Source organism: Mustelus asterias, chromosome 23 (assembly GCF_964213995.1).
Source record: "Mustelus asterias chromosome 23, sMusAst1.hap1.1, whole genome shotgun sequence".
NCBI classification, from domain to species: domain Eukaryota; kingdom Metazoa; phylum Chordata; class Chondrichthyes; order Carcharhiniformes; family Triakidae; genus Mustelus; species Mustelus asterias.
In genome coordinates, this window is record NC_135823.1 from 69,939,212 (window position 1) to 69,962,236 (window position 23,025).

The 23,025-nt window shown below is 45.5% G+C and overlaps 1 protein-coding gene across 2 annotated transcripts in view; it reads left to right on the forward strand.

Annotated features, from left to right (window-relative positions):
• Window positions 1–23,025, forward strand: part of nomo (nodal modulator) — an 81,497-nt gene that overhangs the window by 23,235 nt on the left and 35,237 nt on the right. Inside the window, exons 11-20 of one of the 2 annotated variants that reach the window (XM_078240907.1) lie at window positions 451–558; window positions 2,564–2,714; window positions 2,838–3,015; window positions 4,436–4,577; window positions 7,724–7,855; window positions 7,960–8,096; window positions 11,552–11,639; window positions 19,157–19,220; window positions 19,311–19,406; window positions 22,792–23,001. In XM_078240907.1, the coding sequence (XP_078097033.1) occupies window positions 451–558; window positions 2,564–2,714; window positions 2,838–3,015; window positions 4,436–4,577; window positions 7,724–7,855; window positions 7,960–8,096; window positions 11,552–11,639; window positions 19,157–19,220; window positions 19,311–19,406; window positions 22,792–23,001 (1,306 nt within the window). The remainder of the gene's footprint in view (window positions 1–450; window positions 559–2,563; window positions 2,715–2,837; window positions 3,016–4,435; window positions 4,578–7,723; window positions 7,856–7,959; window positions 8,097–11,551; window positions 11,640–19,156; window positions 19,221–19,310; window positions 19,407–22,791; window positions 23,002–23,025) is intronic. The other variant, XM_078240909.1, reaches the window with a different exon arrangement.

Sequence of the window (23,025 nt, forward strand, 5' to 3'; positions counted from 1 at the left end):
TATTGCTAAAATTTTCAGCAGACGTGCAAACGTTTGAGCTTGTGTGCACTAGGTTCTATTTTCCTACTCCACAGTGATAGAAACAACATAATTACGTTTCCCTGTTTCTGCTGCAGTTAAAATACAGTTGTTGGTGCAGCATAGCTACATCCAACTGTTGGACTGCAGTCTTAACTTCCTAGAAAATATAAATTGTAATATTTGTACAGTTCAACAGAAATGGGTTCAGTAGTTGCTGATGATCGCGAATGGCTCCCTGTGACCCTTTGCCTGCTGATATGTACAATCGTAAAGTCTGATTTTAAACAGTGGTGTATTGATGAAAATGACTCCTCGATCTGCTGCTTCTCTGTTATGCTGCTCTCGGTTGCGAACCTAGTCCGAGCTCATAGCCAGGACGTTACTGATTGCTGATAACATGTACATCATTCTTCATTTAACCTTGTGCAGAGATGATGGGGAGCAAATTGCAAAAGAACAGGATCAAAGTCGCACAAATCAGTTGTGCGTCCAAACAAAGAAAGCAGTTGTCTGGTTCCAGCTCCAGATGCAACAAGGGTTGGAGAATCTAATTTGCTTGTGTGTTCTTTGGAGGCTGTTAACGCAACGTTTCTAGTTTTTGTTGTTGTACTCCATAGTGAACACTACCAATACAGTTATAATCAATGTTCCCTCTTGAACTGTGCCTGGTTACACAGCAATCTTGAAGGGAAGGCATGATGGAACAAACAGGAGATTAATTAGAGGGAGCATTGGTTAGAACATGGGTTAGATGCATAATTATGATGCTTGTGTTTTCTATAAATAATCTCTAACCTGTGAACACTAGAAAAGCACTGCCTACTCTCAATAGTGTGCCCTTTCTATTCACCATGCTATGTGCCCTTTCAGTGAGCAAGCATGCCGGCTTATACTGAGATCAAATTTGTAACAACGCGGTCTCCTGTTAAAGCTTCTCAAACCATTAACACCCTTACAATGAGTCTTTAGGCTTGATTTTAACAGTGTGTGTGTGGGTGTGTTTTGGATAGATTAAAATCTCACCTTTTCATTCTATAGGCTAGGTCAAATTCTAGTTTCTAAAAAGACTAGAATTATAATCAACTGTGCTGCAGAATTCTTGTTGTAATTTGGGTAAAGTTATTTTCTGGTTGGCAGGATGTACGTGCCACAGGGATCAGTGTTGGGGCCTCAATTCGTTACAATTTATATAAACAACTTGGGTGAAGGGGCCAGTGGGGGTGGTTGCCAAATTTGCTGATGACATAAAGACAGGTAGGAAAATAAATGGTGAAGAGGACATAAGGCCACAAAAGGATGTGGATAATAGGTGAGGGGACAAAAATCTGATCTAATGTGGGGAAATGTGCAATTGTCTATTTTGGCAGAATGAATAAAAAAGCTAATTATCTTAATAACCAGAGATTGCAGAGCTCTGAGCTGCAGAGGGATCTGGGTATCTCAGTGCATGAATTGCGAAAGGTTGGTTTGCAGGCACAGCAAGCAATTAGGAAAGCTAATCGAATGTTATTGTTTGTTGCAAGGGGAATAGATTACATGCGTAGGAAGATTATGCTTCTGTTATATAGAACATTGGTGAGACCACATCAGGAGTACGGTGCACAGAGTGGTCTCCTTATTTAAGGAAAGATGTAATGCGTTAAAAGCTTTTCAGAGAAGGTTTACTAGATTAATACCTGGAATGAGTGGGTTGTCTTATGAGGAAAGGTTGAGTAAGTAATCTTACAACATTAGGTTGAAGTCCAACAGGTTTATTAGGTAGCACGAGCTTTTGGAGTGTTGCTCCTTCATCAGGTGAGTGCAGGATTTGTTTCACAAACAGGGCATATATAGACACAGACCCAATTACAAGATAATGGTTGGAATGCGAGTCTTAACAGACAATCAAGTCTTTACAGATGCAGACAATGTGATTGGAGAGAGGGTTAAGCGCAGGTTAAAGAGATGTGAATTGTCTCAAGTCAGGACATTGCCTGCACCTGTAAAGACTTGATTACCTGTTAAGACTCGGGTCCCTGACGCTGTGAGGCAGCAGTGCTAACCACTGTGCCACCATGCCGCCCTCCTAGGTGGAGGATAATGCTGTATTATATTTCAGGAAGATGTCATTCTATTTCTAAGTCTATCCATAGTTCTGTAAATAGCCAAAGGAGAGTCAGAGATTGATGTCAAATCTACGGTGTACACAGGGTTTTTGTAAACAGAACTCTTCAGCTGCATGGAATAACCTGTGACTGACACACTGGACTGCATTTAGCCCAAGTGTTTTGTTACACTGCAGTGGTGACGCTTTCTGTAATGCCAAGTCTGGTACCCTGTCTGGTAAGATTGACGGGTTGGGGATTTCTGCTGTAGATTTCCTATATCAGCAGGATTCGTGTGACCGATTTTGTGGTGTGATATAAGTAATAAAGCCAGCAGAGCGACATCTCGGGAAGAATCCGAGATGCAATATGCTAACCAATTTACAAAGACTCCGCTGCTTCCAGCCACTGCCTTGCTTTCATGTTTTTTTCTGTTTTCTTCTTTCTTTTTTGTACAGTAACCACAAAGGCTGATGGCTCATTCCGACTTGAAAACATGACAGCAGGCACATATACTATTAATACGCAGAAGGAGCACATTTTCTTTGAACCGGTTACTGTGAAGATTGCCCCTAACACCCCTCAACTGGCAGACATCACAGCCACGAGGTAGGAGACTGCACCAGTGTGTGCAGCACAGATATTATACACATTAGTATTCAGCTGGCTTTCCCTTTGCTGTAGTACCTCTCTCAAAACTAATTTTAACAAAACATTGTATTGTTTCTGCAGCTTTAGTGTGTGTGGGCAAGTAGCTGTCAAACGCTTCCCTGAAGGATTAAAGCAGATTGTCAAATACAAGTTAGCCATGGTCGCCCAGAGTAAGGATAAAGCTTCACCGATTATAACAGAGACGGATTCTCGCGGATTGTTCTGTTTCCAAGCCAAAGCAGGCACCTACATCATTCAGGTAAAGTTAATGTAGGATTTGGTATCTCCACCTTTAACTGAAGTTATTTATTTGAGAGAGAAGAGTTAGCACAGTTTTAGGGCTCTCCACTTCAGAACCCTGTTGTCATAAATTCAGTTCTTCATTTAAAGTTTATTTATTAGTCACAACTAGACTTACATAAACACTGCAATGAAGTTAATTTACAATTCCAATCTGATACACTTGAACGACCAAGCCAGTCCCGGCTGTAAAGAAAAGTTTGAAGTTTATTTCTTAGTGTCACAAGTAGGCGTACATTAACACTGCAATGAAGTTACTATGAAAATCCCCTAGATGCCACAGTCCGCCGCCTGTTGGGGTACACTGAGGGAGAATTTAGCATGGCTAATGCACCTAACCAGCACGACTTTCAGACTGTGGGAGGAAACCCACGCAGACATGGGGAGAATGTGCAGACTCCACACAGACAGTGACCCAAGCTGGGAATCGAACCCGGGGTCCCTGGTGCTGTGAGGCAGCAGTGCTAACCCACTGTGCCACCCATGTGTCAACTATAGTATATCAAAATTCACTTTGAATATTAAAAACAATAATTGTGTTATGATTGACTGTCTGTTACATTGTTAAATATAATATATGCAACCTGCGTACACCGATAGATTTGTCTCTTTATTAGATAGAGTATTCATCCATGCACATGTGGTAATGATCTGTCATGTTGAAACCATTTCCAGAATCACAGTGTCGTTCCTCTTCCAGTTTAAGCGTAGGTAGTGAACGCTGGCAAGCCATTCGATTGTGGGGGCATCATATTGGAGTTTTACCTTCTCTTCCCCCACAGCTCTCATACACACCCACGCTTTCTATCAGAGACAATTAAACAGAGGTTGGGAGTAGGAAAAATCAGTGATTTTAACCTCTCTAGTTCAGGGGTACTGAGCAGTGATAACACCCTGACTATCACTCAACTGCAATGAGCTAATTCAGCACATGATTTGAAACATGATCTGAGCGTTCAACACTGGGCAATGACTTTACGCAGCAGGCCCACGAGACAGGCCGGGAAGGAAATCTGCCGTCCTTACCTGGTCTGGCCTACACGTGACTCCAGAGCCACAGCAATGTGGTTGACTCTCAACTGCCCTCGGGCAACTAGGGATGGGCAATAGATGCTGGCCCAGCCAGCAAGGCCCATGTCCCACAAATGAATTTAAAAAAAAAGTTTAATGGTTGAATTGGAATTTTGTTTTTATTTATGACTCGTTTTACCTTTTCCCTTCTGGGATTTAACTCCTGCATGCTGCAAGTCACAGGCATCTGAGGAATGGGAAAGATTTAGAGGTTATAGTAAGAATGTCAGTGGTGGATGATGAATTGTCCATACATAGTGTTAAACACAGTACATTTGCGTTGATCTAACTGATTATGAATTCCTTAGGTTATGGTCAGTGAAAATGAAGCAAAGGCAGGACTTGCACTGAAGCCGAAGTTTCAGACAGTCACGGTTAAAAATGCACCAATTCTGGATCTGTCCTTCACCCAGTTTATGGCATCTATGACTGGGAAAGTTCTTTGTTTGGGTAAGTGGGAATTTGGTGAGTTTAAGTCTCCTATGATTTAAATAGTTGTTTTTGATTAGCAAGAGCTCCACCTGTATTTAAGAACACTTTCTTCCTTTATATTCCAACCTATAATCTGTGTTCTTTTCAATGAAGCAAAGATTGCAATCTCTCATGTTCCTCCCCTTAGCACCGATCTGTACCAGTGTAATTACCTAAATTTTACTTCCCTTCTCACGGACCTATACTGATGTAACTGCCTAAAGTTTACTTCACAAATAGTGAAACTTTTAAAATGATGATCAGCTACTGTTCGCATCCAGGAAAGACTCAAAAAAAAAAGATTGTTGCTCTACGTATTAAAGTGCCATTGGCAGTGAAGGAGGCGGCAATGGCCGAGTGGTATAATCGCTGGACTATTAATCCAGAAACTCAGCTCATGTTCTGGGGACACGTGTTCGAATCCCACCATGGCAGATGGTGGGATTTGAATTCAGTGAAATAAATCTGGAATTAAGGACCTACTGATGACCATGAAACCATTGTCAATTGTCGGAAAAACCAATCTGGCTCAGTTCAGGGAAGGAAATCTGCCATCATTACGCGCTCTGGCTTACATGTGACTCCAGAGCCACAGAAAAGTGACTCTCATTTGCCCTCTGAACAACTAGGGATAAGTTTTAAATGCTGGCCAGCCAGCGACGCCCATGTCCCACGAATGGATAAAAAAATTTCTGTCCTTGTTTTTCCATTTTTCATAACACTCAAAAACTATGTGGATTATTTGAAACTATTGATTGCTGCTGTCTTAAAATAATTCTGATAAAATTAACTTTTAGCTTAAACATAGATGCTGCTCTCTCAGAAAACTGTTCAGTCACAGTTTTGAGAGGATATTCTTATTAATTTACCTTGGTACAAATTGGGTGCTGGGTGTGTTTATGTACACAGATTAACTTGGAACTTTGTTGAGTTCTATTATGATATTGTTTGACAGTATCTTCATTACCCGAAAAACCAATCAGGATTGGCGAGACAGTGAGAACATGGCTTAGGTTTAATAACTATGTCCAAACAGTGCTACTGGACTAAACTGCAGCAACTTGTCTTTATATAGTATGTTTAGCATAATCAAATATGCACGATAGCAGTGCAAAGTGAAATTTGACATTGAACCACACAGGGAGATATTAGGACAGAGCTTGGTCACAGAGCTTTCAGATTTAAGGTATGTGTTAACTGAGGTAGGGCAGTGGGAAGGTTCCATTCCAGAGCTTGGGGCCTTGGCAAACAACCACCAATTAAATTTGGGGTATCCAAGAGGTTGGAATTAAAGGAGCACAGTTACGGTGGCACGGTGGTTAGCGCTGATGTCTCACAGCTCCAGGGACCTGGATTCTATTCCGGCCTCGGGTCACTGTCTGTATGGAGTCTGCACGTTCTCGCCGTGTCTGTGTGGGTTTCCTCCGGGTACTCCGGTTTCCTCTCTCACTCCAAAGATGTGCGGGTTAAAGTTTATTTATTAGTGCCACAAGTAGGCTTACATTAACACTGCAATGAAGTGACTGTGAAAATCCCTTAGTCGCCACACCCTGCACCTGTTCGGGTACACTGAGGGAGAATTTAGCATGGCCAGTGCACCTAACCAGCACATCTTTTGGACTGTGGGAAGAAACCGGAGCACTCGGAGGAAACCCACGCAGACGTGGGGAGAATGCCGATTCTGCACAGTCAGTGACCCAAGCTGGGAATCGAACCGGGTCCCTGGCATTGTGAGGCAACAGTGCTAACCATTGTGCTGCCCGTGAGGTGGATTAGCCATGCTAAATTGCCCTTTAGTGTCCAAAGATGTGTTGGTTAGATGAATTAGCCATGGAAAATACACAGGGTAATGGGGATAGGGCAGTGGAGAGGGCCTGGGTAGGATACTCTGTCAGAGGGTCAGTGCAGACCCAGGCCGAATGGCCTCTTCTGCAGTGTAGGGATTCTCTGAGTTATCTTAGAGGGTTATGGGACTGTATGAAATCACAAAGCTGGGGAGGGATTTTAAAATAGGATGATAATTTTAAAATTGTGACATTGCTAAACTGGGAGCCGATGTACGGCTGAGAACATGGGGTTGGGAGGGGGTGAACAGGACTTGGTGTGAGTTAAGACAGGGCAGCATGCAGCTTTATGACATTTAGCCACTACCTGGAGCAGCTTTTGGCCACTTTGGCTGTTTTGATCTTTTGCTTTTCTCACCAATAAAATTGAATTCCCAAATTTTGAATTTGAAAGTACACACAGCAAAAAAATCTCAACCAAACATTTTATTGTGGATTCCAGAAATGTGGAATAAAAACAAAAAGTGCTGGAAGTACTCAGCAGGTCCGGCAGCTTCCGTGGCGAGAGAAACAGAGTTAATGTTTCGAGTCAAATGTGACTGTTCTTCGCAATTGGAGAAAGAACATGAGCTTTCGGAGCGCTCCAATAGCTCATGATTCCAAATAAACCTGTTGGACTTTAACCTGGTGTGGTGAGACTTCTTACTGTGCCCACCCCAGTCCAACGCCGACATCTCCACAACATGTTTACCATTTAACCACATTTAACCACATAGGCAGTGAGATTCTAAACAAGGGCAGTGACAATACGTATCGTAGGCTGACGAACATCGGGAATTCCAATATTTGCATATTTTTATTTTAAACGTGCAGTTTTATTTCACTTGTTTCTCCTTAAAGGATTTCTGTGCCTAAGTAAATCTTTGGTGGTTTTGTACATGTTTGAAAAATGACGATTATTCCGTGTTACAGCATGCATTTATATTGTACTGTATGGTGCGGTGCACAGAAAATATGGTTCAGTGTACCATACCAGAACCGTACCAGTGTACTCAGAGAGTAATGGATAATGAGCTTGCACAGATTCTCATAGATGTCCTTGAGTTCCAGGCCTGATGAACGATAGTTCAGTTCTACTCCAGGCTCTCTTGTAGAGATTTTGATACTGTAGGATCTTTGTGTTTAATCTATGTTTCTTTTCTATGGTCTGTTGAAAGAACAGATAAAATGTTTTATGCTTTTGTAATGGATTAGTTGAGTGTTCAGTGTAAGGTGTGGAGCATTTATTTTCTGCCTCTTGTAATGTTGTAACGAGCCCGCCTCTCGCTGTTCTTCGTTAAGATTCCTGCGGTGATCTTGCTGTGACCCTTCAACCCTTGAGTCGTCATAGCGACAAACAAAGCCTGCAGCTGTCGGGAGGTGTTGACTCTGTGTTATTCACGTTTAATGATATTTTGCCTGGCAAATACAAAGGTAAGAATTTTCAACTTGGAAGCACAGTTGTTTCTTTTGTGGATGTCAGTGAGTGTCAAATTGAATCAAGTGAATATGATTGCCATTGTTGTGGGTTTTTGTAGTGAACATTGTCCATGAAGAATGGTGCTGGAAAAACCGATCATTTGAGCTGGAGATTGTGGATCAAGATTTGAGTGGGATCGAATTCAAACAGACAGGTTATATGCTGCGATGCTCACTCTCACATGCTATAACCTTGGTAAGAGAAACTTAATGGATTGGATGATCTTTTTTGGTGAATACTTGTATCTACTTATAGAAACCCTACAGTGCAGAAGGAGGCCATTTGGCCCAATGAGTCTGCATCGACAACAATCCCACCCAGGCCCTATCCCTGTAACCCCACATATCCCTCTAAACTGCGCATCCCGGGACACTAAGGGGCAATTTAGCATGGCCAATCCGCCTAACCCGCACATCTCTGGATTGTGGGAGGAAACCGGAGCACCTGGAGGAAACCCACGCAGACACGGGGAGAATGTGCAAACTCCACACAAACAGTGACCCAAGCTGGGAATCGAACACTGTTCGATTCCCAGCGTCGCCCAACTTCACAGTGGAAATGTTGTTATAATAGTTTTTTGGCATGGTAATCGTGCCAATTCTATTCTTTTGATGATCGTGGTTGTTCTACTCACACTGGTGAGTGATAATGGCAGCTCCGAGAGACGCTGACCATTCCTGACTATCCCTGTTAGTGATCGCAAGAGCCATTAGGAATGGGCAATAAATCCTGAGCTTATAGCAATTCCCAAAACTCATGAGCAAATAGGAACAGAAGCAATTGTTTTGCTTTCTCTTTTCAGCTGACCTTAGTATGGGCAGCACGGTGGCACAGTAGTTAGCACTGCTGTCTCAGTGCCAGAGACCCGGGTTCAATTCCGGCCTTTGGTCACTGTCTTGTGTGGAGTTTGCGCATTCTCCTCGTGTCTGCGTGGGTTTCCTCCGGGTGCTTCGCTTTCCTCCCACAGTCCAAAGATGTGTAGGTTAGATGGATTGGCCATGGTAAATGTGTGAGGTTACGGGGATAGGATAGGGGAAAAGGCATAGAAAGGCGCACTCAGAGAGAGTCGATGCAGACTCAAAGGGCCGAATGACCTCCTTCTGCACTGTAGGAATTCTATGAACCACAGAGTAGTTACGGCGTAGAAGGAGGTCATTCAGACTGTCATATCTGTGTCAACTCTCTGCAAGAGCAACTTGCCTAGTACCACTGTTCCAGCCTCCACCACACACTCAAACAACACATTCTAGACCCTAACCACTCGCTGCACAGAAGAGGTTTTTCCTCCTGTTTTTATTGCTTCTTTTGCGAATCACCTTAAATTGTTGTCCTCTGGTTCTCGATCTTTCAAACATACATACATGCGTATGAAACAGGGGCAGGAGTAGGCCATTCGGCCCAATGGGAATAGTTTCTTCCTATCTACTCTGTCCAGACCATTCATGATTTTGAATAGAGTCATAGAGGTTTACAGCAAGGGGAAATGGGCCCTTCAGCCCAACTTGTCCATGCCTCTTATCAAATCTCCTAATCTTCTCTTTCAAAGGAGATCACTCCCAGCTTCTCCGATCTATCCATGTAACTGAAATCCCTCATCTCTGGAACCATTCCTGTACCCTCTCTAATGCTTTCACATCCTTCCTAAAGTGTGGTTCCCAGAACAAGATGCAGTTCTCCAGTTGAGGCTGGAGCAGTGTTTTATATCAGTTTAACATAACCAACTTTATTTGCACTCTATCCCCCTCTTTATAAAGTCCAGGATCTGTATGCTTGATTATCCACTTTCTCAGCCTGTCTTGGGGCTTTCAACTATTTCTACACACATGTCTCAAGGTCCCTCTAATCCTGCATCCCCTTTCGAATTGTACCTTTTGTTTCAAATATTTCTTTATTTCTTCTTCTTCCTATCAATGACTTCATACTTCTCTGCATTAAGTGTCATCTGCCATCTGTCCACCCGTTCCACCAATTTGGAACTTTATCACTGTTATTCTCAGTTCACAATAATCCCACGTTTTCATGGAATCATCGAATCCCTACAACGCAGAAGGAGGCCATTCAGCCCATCGAGTCTGCACTGACCACAATCCCACCTGGCCCTATTCCCATAATCCCACATATTTACCCTGCTAATCCCCCTGACACTAGGGTCAATTTATCATGGCCAATCAACCTAACCCGCACATCTTTGGACTATGGGAGGAAACTGGAGCACCCAGAGGAAACCCAAGCAGACATGGGGAGAATGTGCAAACTCCGCACAGTCACCCGAGGCTGGAATTGAACCTGGGTTCCCTGGCGCTGTGAGACAGCAGTGCTAACCACTGTGCCACCATGCCGTGTGTTATCTGTAAATTTTGAAACTGTGTCCTGTGCGCCTAAGTCTCGGTCATTCATACGTATCAAGAAAAACAGGTGTCTGAACACCGATCCCCGGGGAATCTCGCTATATACCTTTCACCAGCCTGATAAACGATTGTTCACCGCTATCTATTTGAGGTCACTTAGCCAATTTGAATCCAATCTGCTGGTGACCTTTTTACTCCATCAGCTCCAACTTCTCAGACGAGTCTGTTTTGTGGCACTTTATCAAGTGTCTTTTGGAAGTCCATGTACAATACATCAACCACATTACTCTGATCAGCCCTCTTTGTTATCAACTCTCTGTTGCCTCGTCAAAAAATTCAAGTTAGTTAATCACAATTTTTCCATAAATCCATTTTGACTTTCCTTAATGAATCCACATTTGTCAAGGTGACTGCTAATTTTGTCTTGGATTATCGTTTGAGTGAAGGAAGCTGGAAACACCCGTGCATACACATACACATTTAAACATCTATTTTCAGGTTAAGCACTTTGCTGGTTATTCTACTGCTTTTCTCATGGGTTTCCCTTTGATTGCTTTTTTAAAAATGCTACTCATCGGCACTAGCCTCCACGGAGAGTTTTACTAAACTCCTTCAATACCTTCACAAAGAGACTACTTTTGGTTTAAATCTAAATTTCTTGAATAAAACTTCAAATGTTTTTATTTTAAGCAAACCATTTAAGGCCAGACTTGTTTTCTTTATGCTTTCGTACCTCAATGCTAATTTATCAGTTATGGAATGCGCCCTTTTCCTCTGTACCTCATTGAAATAGGTTAATTTTTCATAAATTTCTTGAGTATACAGTTGTAATATTCATTGAGAATATGTATGATTTAAATACCAAAGTATCATAGAATCCCTACAATGTAGAAGAAGACCATTCGGTCTATCGAGCCTGTACTGACAACAATCCCACCCAAGCCCTATCCTCGTAACCCCACATACTTACCCTAGCTAGTCCCCCTGACATTAAGGGGCAATTTAGCATGGCCAGTGCACCTAACCCGCACATCTGTGGATTGTGGGAGGAAACCGGAGCACCCGGAGGACACCCACGCAGACACGGAGAATGTTCAAACTCCACACAGACAGTGACCCAAGTCGGGAATCTAACCCGAGTCCCTGGCACTGTGAGGCAGCAGTGCTAACCATATTTCAGAATATCACTACAGAGGCACTGCATTAGATGGGTTTTGCCTTAGCTGTACGGATTGGGGGCAACACATCTCATAGTCTTCACTCATGCATATAAAGTCGCTCTTCCTTCTGTCTGCCTTTCAGGAATTTTACCAAGATGGAAGTGGCCCAGAAAATGTTGGTGTATATAACCTCACAAAAGGAGTGAACAGATTTTGTCTTTCTAAACCAGGTACAAACTCCTGCTCAAGTTGACTTTTAAGATTGTATGGTTAGTCCTTGGCTCAGAACCGATTAAATGCCTTTCCAGTCTTTCTCTCCATTCCTGACTGCTACATTATTGTACAAAATTTATACTGAGGCTGTTACAACAGTCATGGTTACGAAGATAGGGGCAGTCCATTCAGCCCATTGAGTCTACTGTACCAGTCAACTGGAACATGGCTGCTGATCTACTTTCCACTTTCCCAATGTCACTTTCCCAAGCTATTCCCATTCCTCATGATGTCATTAGTAGCTAGAAATCTTTTGACCTCTATCTTGAACAGACTCAATGACCGAACTTCCACAGTCCTCTGGAGTAGAGAATTCCAAAGGTTCACAACCTTCTGAATGAAGAGATTCCTTCTCATCTCAGTCCTAAATTGCTTGCCCCTTATTCTGAGACCATGCACCGCCCGTCTCCCCCCTCTCCACCCCGCCCCGGTTCCAAACATCCCAGCCAGAGAAAACATCTTTTCTGCATCTACCCTGTCTGGCCTCTCAAGACTTCACCTCTCAATTCTTCTAACCGCGAGAGAATACAGGCCCAATCTCCTCGATCTCTCTTGATAGGACAATCTCACCATCCCAGGAACCTGGTGATGTCTGGTGAACCTCTGTTGCACTCCCTTTCTTGGGTAAAAAGGCCAAAATTGTGCATACTACTCCAGGAGCAGTCTAACCGAGATTACAGTTGAAGCAGGGCATCTTTACTCCTGTACTCTTGTGATAAAGGCCAGCATACTGTTTGCTTTCCTAATTGTTTGTTAGACTTGTATGGTAGCTTTCAGTGACTTATTAACGAGGATGCCCAGGTCCCCTTGGACATCAACACTACCCAATCTCTCAGAAATACTCTGCACCTCCATTTCTCCTATCAAAGTGGATGACCTCACAATTATTCACATAATATTCCATTTGCCATGTTCTTGCCCACTCACCTAACCTGTCCAAATTCCCTGAAGCCCCTTGGCACCCTGCTCATAACTTGTATTCCCACCTACTTTTGTGTCACTTGCAAACTTGACAACATTACATTTGGTCTCCACATCCATATCATTGATACAGATTGTGAACAGCCTGTAACTCGAGCACTGGTCTTTGCAGCACCCCACAAGTAACAGCCCATTAACCGTAATACGACCTGTTTATTCTTGCTCTGTTTTTTTAAGTTTATTTATTGTCACCAGTAGGCTTACAATAACACGGAGATGCAGTTACTGTGAAAATCCCCTAGTCGCCACACTCCGGTGCCTGTTCGGGTACACTGAGGGAGAATTTATCATGGCCAATCCACCTAACCAGCATGTCCCTCGGACTGTGGGAGGAAACCGGAGCACCCGGACGAAACCCACGCAGACACGGGGAGAACGTGCAGACTCCACACAGACAGTGACCCAAGCCAGGAATCGAACCTGTGGCCCTGGCGCTGTGAGGCAGCAGTGCTAACCACCGTGCCGCCCTCAGTTAACCGATTCTCAAACAATGCTAATATATTATCCTCAATTCCATGTGCTCTAATTTTGTTTACTAACCTCCTGTGTGACATCTGATCAAAAGCCTTCTGAAAATCCAAATACAGCACATCCACTGGTTCCCCTTTATCTATGCTACAGGTAACATCCTCAAAAAACTCCCAACAGATTTGTCAAACATGATTTCCCTTTCATAAATACATGTTGTCTCTATCCAGTCAGATTATTATTTACTATGTATCCAGGTAGCACATCCTGTATAATAGATTCTAGTATTTTCCCTACCACTGACATCAGGCTAATGAGTGGGTATTACTCATTTACTCTCCCCCCTTTCTTCTATATTGTACCATCTACATAGGAAAACAGTCCATTGAGCTTAAGTCTTTGAAGGATCAGTAGGAGAGGTTAAAGTTTGGTCAAAGGGATGCATGGGGAGCAGAATAAAATGGCAGAGGGTTCTGAGGAGACAGAGCCAAAGTGATTGGATCCCATGATGTGGAGATGCCGGCGTTGGACTGGGATAGGCACAGTAAGAAGTCACAAAACACCAGGTTAAAGTCCAACAGATTTATTTGGAATCACGGGCTTTCGGAGCACTGCTCCTCTTCACTCACCCGACGAAGGAGCAGCGCTCCGAAAGCTCGTGATTCCAAATAAACCTGTTGGACTTTAACCTGGTGTTGTGAGACTTCTTGAAGTGATTGGAAGCTGTACTACCAATAGTGGGGTGGAGCCAGTGGTGGTCCAGGCAGTCTGTCTCCACTGATGTGGATGAGGGAGGTAGTAATTTGCAGCCCAGGCAGCATATGTGTGGAAGCCGGTGTCTCTGGATTAGCTTCATAAAGAGCAGTCTATAGAGGAGGGAATTAAGGATGAATTCATGGGAAACTCCAAAGTTGGCCATGCAGGATGACAGAAATAATTATTGGGGATTTACTTTGTTAGAATGGGCAGGAGAGGAACCACACAAGGGCAGTGTCACAGAGGACCACGGAGAAGATTATGTGGCATTGTAGAACTTACCAAATGCTGTTGCTTCAAACAATTATTATTGAAAGCAGGTTCAAAATCTGAGTACATTAATCATGTTACAATGTAGAAGGAGGCCATTCAGCCCGTTGTGTCTGCACCAGCTCTGCAAATGAATATTATGACAGTGCCATTCCCCTCCCTTTCACGTCTGAAAGACATGCTGGTTGGGTGGATTGGCCGTGCTAAATTCTCCCTCAGTGTACCCAAACAGGTGCCGGAGTGTGGCGACTGGGGGATTTTCACAGTAACTTCATTGCAATGTTAATGTAAGCTGACTTGTGACACTAATAAATAAAATCCTTCCCCCATACGGTAAGCAACAGTCCTCCTAGACTCAGATGCACTTTAAATATAATTAGCAAATCCAGGCATACTTGCAATAAGTTGTATTAATACCCTTGAAGCTTTTGGAGAGGTTTTGATTTTCAGAGCAGCTTGCAGACTCCTGTCTGTCAATAAACCCAGCCAAAAATTGAACGCTAAACTGAAACTAAACCAGCACAAAAATTCTTGCTACAGACCTAGCTCTTCCCATTAACCACATTATCACATGACCCTGTGAACTTAAACCCATCCTCCATTCCTTTAATCAAAAAACCCCAGGGGACATTTTCATCTATAAATAAAAATCCATTAGCTCTCTCCTAAGTAAACTACCATGGCTAAAATCAGGAATTATCCTGCTATCCCAGCATCTGAGCTGCATCCAAAAGAGAAATCATTGGAAAATCTCAACAGATCTGGCAGCACCTGTAAGGAGAGAAAAGAGCTAACGTTTTGAGTCCAGGTGACTCTTTGTCAAAGCTAAAAGGCAAAGAAAGTGGGAGATGTTTCCTGTCGGAGAGAAGAGCAGTACTTTTTCAGGGTAGGCATACCTAGAAGAGATGTGGCAGTGAGTTAAACACTGGATAAAAGCAAATTACTGCAGATGCTGGAATCTGAAACCAATAGAGAGAACGCTGCATGTTTTCCAGACACACCAACTGCCCGTAGAAAAAAACTGAACTTTAAAACAGTCCCCTTAAACACAAAATTTATCAATACCAGAGTATCATCACATCTTTCCCATTGTTTCTATTTGAATAATCACCTAACGCCCTCTTGAATGCCTCGATTGAACCTGCCTCCACCACACGCTCAGGCAGTGCATTCCAGACTCGAACCATTCATGTGTTAAAAGTCCCTTGTCACATTGTGTTTGCTTCTTTTGCAAAAGACTTTAAATCTGTACCCTCTCATTCTTGATCCTTTAACGAGCGGGGACAGTTTCTCCCGATATGCTTTGTCCGGCCCCCTCGTGATTTTGAACATCTCTATCAAATCTGATAAGAGGGAAGAGATTTGATAAAACATAATATAGACATTAATTCACGATATAGAAATGAGGGCATTATTTTTTATTCAATAATCCCAGTTTAATGCTCATTTATGAAAAAATACGAAAGATTGCTTGTCTTCATTTTTGAACTTTGTGCTTGAAATCATTTTCCTTTTCCTGTTCTGCTTGTATCTTATTCTGGCCAAGTTATCGCTATATTTGTGACCTATTGGTTGCAAGGCAGATTTGTTCCAGCTCACTGCATGTTTTTTACAGCTGATTACCACAGATGCCCATTTCCTGGAAAGGAGAAGGCAAACAAGTCATATCACTCAATGTGTTGCTTATAAATCAAAATGTATCTGCCTTACCCCCGGCAGCCCCCCCCCCCCCCCCCCCCCCCCCCCCTCCACCCCCTCCTGAATTTCAATTCTTCAAGGCTCAGAATAATATTTCTAACAGAACATAAAAAATTACCTGTTCCAACTAACATGATTCGATTTAGTTGTTCAATTTTTTGGTGCATTTTATTAATATTTATATCTGGAGACCGCAATCTGTTAAAAACACAGGTTTGGAGTTGATTACCTTCTGAGTTGTCACTCAGTCAGTTTGGGAAGTTACAATTTCACCTGCTGCGTAATACCCAGGAAACGATAGTTCACTTCACACACAGGAAAATTACATCAATTGCAATATGCTAATGGCCAGATCATCTGTTTTCAGCTATGTTGGTTGAGGAATAGATGTTGGCCAGAGCACCAGGAGAAATCTCCTGCTCCTTTTTCAGTAGGGTAATTAAATCTTTTATGGTGCCACAGTGGTTAGCACTGCCGACTCTCAGCTCCAGGAACCTGGGTTCAATTCCGGCCTTGGGTCACTGTCTGCGTGGAGATTTCCCATTCTCCCAGTTTCTGTGTGGGTTTCCTCCAAGTGCTCCTGATTCCTCCCACAGTCCAATGATGTGTAGGTTAGGTGCATTAGCCAAGGAAAATGCATGGGTTTATGGATGTGGGGGGAGGGTGGGCCTGGGTAAGATGCTCTTTCAAAGAGTCGGTGCAGACTCGATGGGCCGATTGGCCTCCTTCTGAACTGAAGGGATTCTATAACGTTCTCGAGCCACCTGATAGGGCTGAGATCAGACTGGATCTAACATCTTGTCTGAAAGCTGCGATGTTCATCACTGCGGCTCTCTCGGTCCCGCGCCGCGCCTCTCTCTCTCGGTCCCGCGCCGCGCCTCTCTCTCGGTCCCGCGCCGCGCCTCTCTCTCTCGGTCCCGCGCCGCGCCTCTCTCTCTCGGTCCCGCGCCGCGCCTCTCTCTCTCGGTCCCGCGCCGCGCCTCTCTCTCTCGGTCCCGCACCGCGCCTCTCTCTCTCGGTCCCGCGCCGCGCCTCTCTCTCTCGGTCTCGCACCGCGCCTCTCTCTCTCGGTCCCGCGCCGCGCCTCTCTCTCTCGGTCCCGCGCCGCGCCTCTCTCTCTCGGTCCCGCGCCGCGCCTCTCTCTCTCGGTCCCGCACCGCGCCTCTCTCTCTCGGTCCCGCACCGCGCCTCTCTCTCGGTCCCGCGCCGTGCCTCTCTCTCGGTCCCGCGCCGCGCCTCTCTCTCTCGGTCCCGCGCCGCGCCTCTCTCTCGGTCCCGCGCCGCGCCTCTCTCTCTCGGTCCCGCGCCGTGCCTCTCTCGGTCCCACGCCGCGCCTCTCTCTCTCGGTCCCGCGCCGCGCCTCTCTCTCTCGGTCCCGCGTCGTGCCTCTCTCTCTCGGTCCCGCGCTGCGCCTCTCTCTCTCGGTCCCGCGCCGCGCCTCTCTCTCTCGGTCCCGCGCCGCGCCTCTCTCTCTCGGTCCCGCGCCGCGCCTCTCTCTCTCGGTCCCGCGCCGCGCCTCTCTCTCGGTCCCGCGCCGCGCCTCTCTCTCTCGGTCCCGCGCCGCGCCTCTCTCTCTCGGTCCCGCGCCGCGCCTCTCTCTCTCGGTCCCGCGCCGCGCCTCTCTCTCTCGGTCCCGCGCCGCGCCTCTCTCTCTCGGTCCCGCGCCGCGCCTCTCTCTCTCGGTCCCGCGCCGCGCCTCTCTCTCTCGGTCCCGCGCCGCGCCTCTCTCTCTCGGTCCCGCGCCGCGCCTCTCTCTCTCGGTCCCGCGCCGCGCCTCTCTCTCTCGGTCCCGCGCCGCGCCTCTCTCTCTCGGTCCCGCGCCGCGCCTCTCTCTCTCGGTCCCGCGCCGCGCCTCTCTCTCTCGGTCCCGCGCCGCGCCTCTCTCTCTCGGTCCCGCGCCGCGCCTCTCTCTCTCGGTCCCGCGCCGCGCCTCTCTCTCTCGGTCCCGCGCCGCGCCTCTCTCTCTCGGTCCCGCGCCGCGCCTCTCTCTCTCGGTCCCGCGCCGCGCCTCTCTCTCTCGGTCCCGCGCCGCGCCTCTCTCTCTCGGTCCCGCGCCGCGCCTCTCTCTCTCGGTCCCGCGCCGCGCCTCTCTCTCTCGGTCCCGCGCCGCGCCTCTCTCTCTCGGTCCCGCGCCGCGCCTCTCTCTCTCGGTCCCGCGCCGCGCCTCTCTCTCTCGGTCCCGCGCCGCGCCTCTCTCTCTCGGTCCCGCGCCGCGCCTCTCTCTCTCGGTCCCGCGCCGCGCCTCTCCATCCCGCGCCGCGCCTCTCTCTCTCGGTCCCGCGCCTCTCTCTCTCGGTCCCGCGCCTCTCTCTCGGTCCCGCACCGCGCCTCTCTCTCTCGGTCCCGCGCCTCTCTCTTGGTCCCGCACCGCGCCTCTCTCTCTCGGTCCCGCGCCTCTCTCTCGGTCTCGCACTGCATTTTAGAAACTCCTGTGAGATGAAAATTTCAGAAGGGCAGATGTATGAAATACTTGGTTCAACTTCTGAATGAGGAATAGAGGAGAGTGATTAAACTCTGCTTTATTTTGAATAAATTCTCCTCTCTCCCACACCCATGGAAACAACATAACAGATAGACTTTTGAATCTTTTTTTAACAGTCATTTCCTTAAGAAGTGTCTGCATTATGGGTCATGTATGCTGCTGATAGGTACCAATTTATTTGCTAAGGACCAATTCTCAGGAAGCGGGGTGGCACCGTGGTTAGCACTGCTGCCTCACAGCGCCAGGGACCCGGGTTCAATTCCAGTCTTGGATGACTGTCTGTGTGGGGTTTGCATGTTCTCCCCTGTGTCTGCGTGGGTTTCCTCGGGGTGCTCCATTTCCTCCCACACTCCAAAGATGTGCGAGTTAGGTGGATTGGCCATGCTAAATTGCCCCTTAGTGTGTCAGGGGAACTAACTAGAGTAAATGCATGGAGTTATGGGATAGGGCCTGGGTGGGATTGTGGTCAGTGCAGACTCGATGGACCGACTGGCCTCCTTCTGCACTGTAGGATTCTATGATCTCTTGCAAACTTCTTTACTCTGTTGCTAATTTCTGCCAAACACCAGGATCTGATCCCATCCTGTGTTTGAAACTTTCAGGCCCTCCAGCCTAGTTTATCCAAACCCTCCCTAACACCCAACCCTGTGCAACATATTTATCTCCAACCTGGTACTCATTTGGTCCTGCTAATTCATCAGCCCGGATAATACATTGGATATTACAAGCACCAACATCCGAGCTGTTATAAAACAGTGCACGCTGTAACTGTGAGAAATGGGAGAATATCTGATTTTAAAAAATTGTTTCTGTCCCCAGGTGTCTACAAAGTGACTCCTCGTTCCTGCCATCAGTTTGAACATGAATATTATATCTATGACACGTGAGCATTTTTCTTCCTTGTACAGAATCGATGTATTGATGAGCTGGTGCATTCGATCTCAAGAGTGTCATTTTCTTATTTGTCTTTTAGAGCGGCTCCCACCATTCTAACCTTGACAGCGATTCGCCATCGTGCACTCGGTGCTATCATCACAGATAAGTTGATGGATGTTACAGTTACCATCAGGTAAGAACCACCCAAAGTCGGCTCTTGTCAACCTGTGTGATGTCATATCTCTTGTGCTAAATAAATATGTTTTTACGTTGTAAAAAATAAAAAAAGAGCAAATGAAATGCGTGATCTCACTCTTTGCTGGATTGAGCTCCATTTGTCGCTTTTCTGTCCATCTGTTCAGTCCATTGAGATCTTCCTCATGAGTAACCACATGGCCAATTTTTGTATTACCTGTGACCTCCATTAAATCATTGACACATACCATTCACAGCAAGGAACCCAGTATTGAGTCCTGCGGAATCTAACAGCTGTTCCCAAATACTTGTCATTGCCCTTTGCTGCTTGCCACTGAGACAATTTTCTGCTCTCCCTGGGATCCCACGAGCTTTTACCTTTCTGGATTCTGTGCTGTGTGGAATCTTGTCAAAATCTTTGCTAAAATCCATGTAGACTATATGAGACATGCTGATCTTATCGACTCTCCTTGTTACCTCCTCAATAAACAAAGTAAGTTAGTCAGACACAACCTTCTCTTAAATCTATGTTGCCTGTTCTTGTTTAATCTGTCTTTCTAAATGATGATTAATGCAGTCCCTAACAATTCTTTCCAATAATTTTCCAGGTTGGGTGGCCTGCTAATATTTGGCCTGTCTCTTCCTCACTTTTTAAACACTGGTACAATGTTAGCAGTCCTCCAACACCAGAGAGGACTTGAAAATGATCGACAGAGCCTCTGACATTTCTTCCATTGCTTCTGTTCGGAACTTGTGTGTTTTTTTCCGGGCCTGGTGATTTATCCACTTTCAGGATACTAAACACCTTTAATATTTCCTCCTTCACTATATGTACCCAGCCCAATATTTTATATTCCTCCTCAACTACAATGTTTGTTTTTAAATTTTTATCCATTTATTAGTCAGAAGTAAGGCTTACATTAACACTGCAATGAAGTTACTGTGAAATTCGCCTAGTCACCACACTCCGGTGCCTATTCGGGTCAATGCGCCAAACCAGCACGTCTTTCAGACTGAGAGAGGAAACTGGAGCACCCGGAGGAAACCCACGCAGACACGAGGCAAAGGTGCAGACTCCGCACAGACAGTGACCCAAGCTGCGAATCGAACTCCGGTCCCTGGCTCTGTGAGGCAGCAGCGCTAGCCACCGTGCCACCGTGCCACCTAAGATGCTATGTGTGCTTCATCCTACTCTTTTGTGAAAAGAACTAAAGATTTCATCAAGAACTATGTCAGTGTCTTGCACGTGCGCACACAGAAGTTACCTTTGAGGTTTCGTAACAGACCCTTTCCTTAGTTATTATTTTGCTCTTTATCTGTGACACATATTAGATCCCTCTTTGCTTTCATAATCACCTTTTAAATTTCATCTCTGCAATTTCTACACTCCTTTAGGCTTGGTGCAATATTGAGCTGTTCGCATCTGATCAAGCTTCCTTTTTTTTTGCACTACCCTATTTTCTATAAACTCTTTGATATCAGGGTGGGGGAGTGGTTGGGATGGGTGGAAGCATTGAGTCACAACCCTTTTTATGTATGGAAACACATTTGTTCTGTACCCTCTTTATCTCTTTGGTTGGCTCCCATTGCTGTGATACTCATTTACCTGCAAGTATCTGTTTCATAGAATCATAGAATTCCATGTGGCCCATCAAATCTGCACCGACCTTCCGATAGAACATCATACCCATGCCCTATCCCCATAACCCCATGCATTTACCTCACTAATCCCCCTAACCTACACATCTTGGGATGCTAGGGAGCAATTTAGCATGGCCAATCCACCTAACCTGCACAACTTTGGAGTGTGGGAGGAAACCGGAGCACCCAGAGGAAACCCACGCAGACACGGGGAGAACATGCAAACTTCACGCAGACAGTCATCCAAGGCTGGAATTGAGCTGGGTTCCTGGCGCTGAGACAGCAGTGCTAATTGCTGTGACACCGTGCCGCCTGTTTCCAGTCCACTTTTGCCAAATCAGATCTCAGCTTAGTAAAATTGGCCTTTTCCCAATTTAAAACTTTTACTCTTAGTCTGTCTTTATCCTTTTCCATTACTACTCTAAATCTAACTGAATTATACTAACTGTCACTAAAATGCTCTCCCAGTGATGCACCTTCCACTTCCCTAGCTTTTTCCCCAAAATTAAGTCCAGAATTGCTCCTTCTCTTGTTGGACTTGCTACGCATTGGATAAAAAATGTTTACCTGAATGCATTTTAAGAGTTCTATGCTTTTTCTGCCTTTTGCACTGAATTTACCCCTGTTAATATTGGGTTAGTTGAAATCTAGTTTCTGCACCGAGTGCTGACGCTGTTCCAACAGCAAAACGAGATGCTATGTGATTTCAGAATCAACATACACTCTGATAACAGCTCCTTTTTACTCAGACTAATTGTTATTTGTGGATATGAGCACTACAAAGTACATCTTGATGATGAGACCAGCTTTTTAGAGACCAGTTCATAACATCCTTTAGTCAGAAGAGCGGAGAGGGGATCGAACTCTAACCACTTGACTGGAGAAACTCCCAAACTTGCTCCTGATTCACGGTGGCACAGTGGTTAGCACTGCTGCCTTTACAGCACCAGGAACCTGGGTTCGATTCCCGGCTCAGGTCACTGACTGTGCGGCGTCTGCACATTCTCCCCGTGTCTGCGTGGACTTCCTCCGGGTGCTCCGGTTTCTTCCCACAGTCCAAAAGACATGCTGGTTAGGTGCATTGGCCATGCTAAATTCTCCCTCAGTGTACCCAAACAGGCGCCAGAGTGTATTGACTAGGGGATTTTCACAGTAACTTCATTGCAGTGTTAATGTATGCCTATTTGTGACACTAATAAATAAATAGCCTGGTTGATTGATATTGGTTGCGCCAATGAATAAACTTTAAACTTTAAATTTTAAGAGCTGTTGATGGGGAAATCTTTGTGTATTAATAAATCCTCTTGCGGGTAGCTATTTTCTTTGGGCGGCACGGTGGCACAGTGGTTAGCACTGCTGTCTCACGGCACTAGGGACTCGGGTTCGATTCCCGGTTTGGGTCATTGTCTGTGTGGGGTTTGTACATTCTCCCCGTGTCAGCGTGGGTTTCCTCCGGGTGCTCCGGTTTCCTCCCACAGTCCGAAAGACGTGCATTGACCGAACAGGTGCCGGAATGTGGCGACTAGGGGGATTTCACAGTAACTTCATTGCAGTGTTAATGTAAGCCTTACTTGTGACACTAATAAATAAACTTTAAACTTTATTTAGCCATCTGAGATACTAAGGTTCTTCAGTAAATACTGAGTTATTGTGTTGGGATGCAGCGAATACTGTGCTGCTTTGAAACAATTGAATTGTTTGTATTTCTAGTTGGCTTCATTGTACCTCCTTCCTCTCCCCAGGTCTTCCATTGATAGTGAACCTGCTCTAGTCTTAGGACCTCTGAAATCACTTCAGGAGCTGCGTCAGGAACAGCAGCTGGCCGAAATAGAGGCACGGAGACTAGAACGCGAAAAGAAGGGCCAGAAGGAAGTAGAAGGAGAGCCTCCTGCCCAGGAAATTGTGGAGGAACTTGAGGGACCTTTTGTTTATGAATTTTCATACTGGGCAAGGTAGGACTTCCTGGTTATTAATGC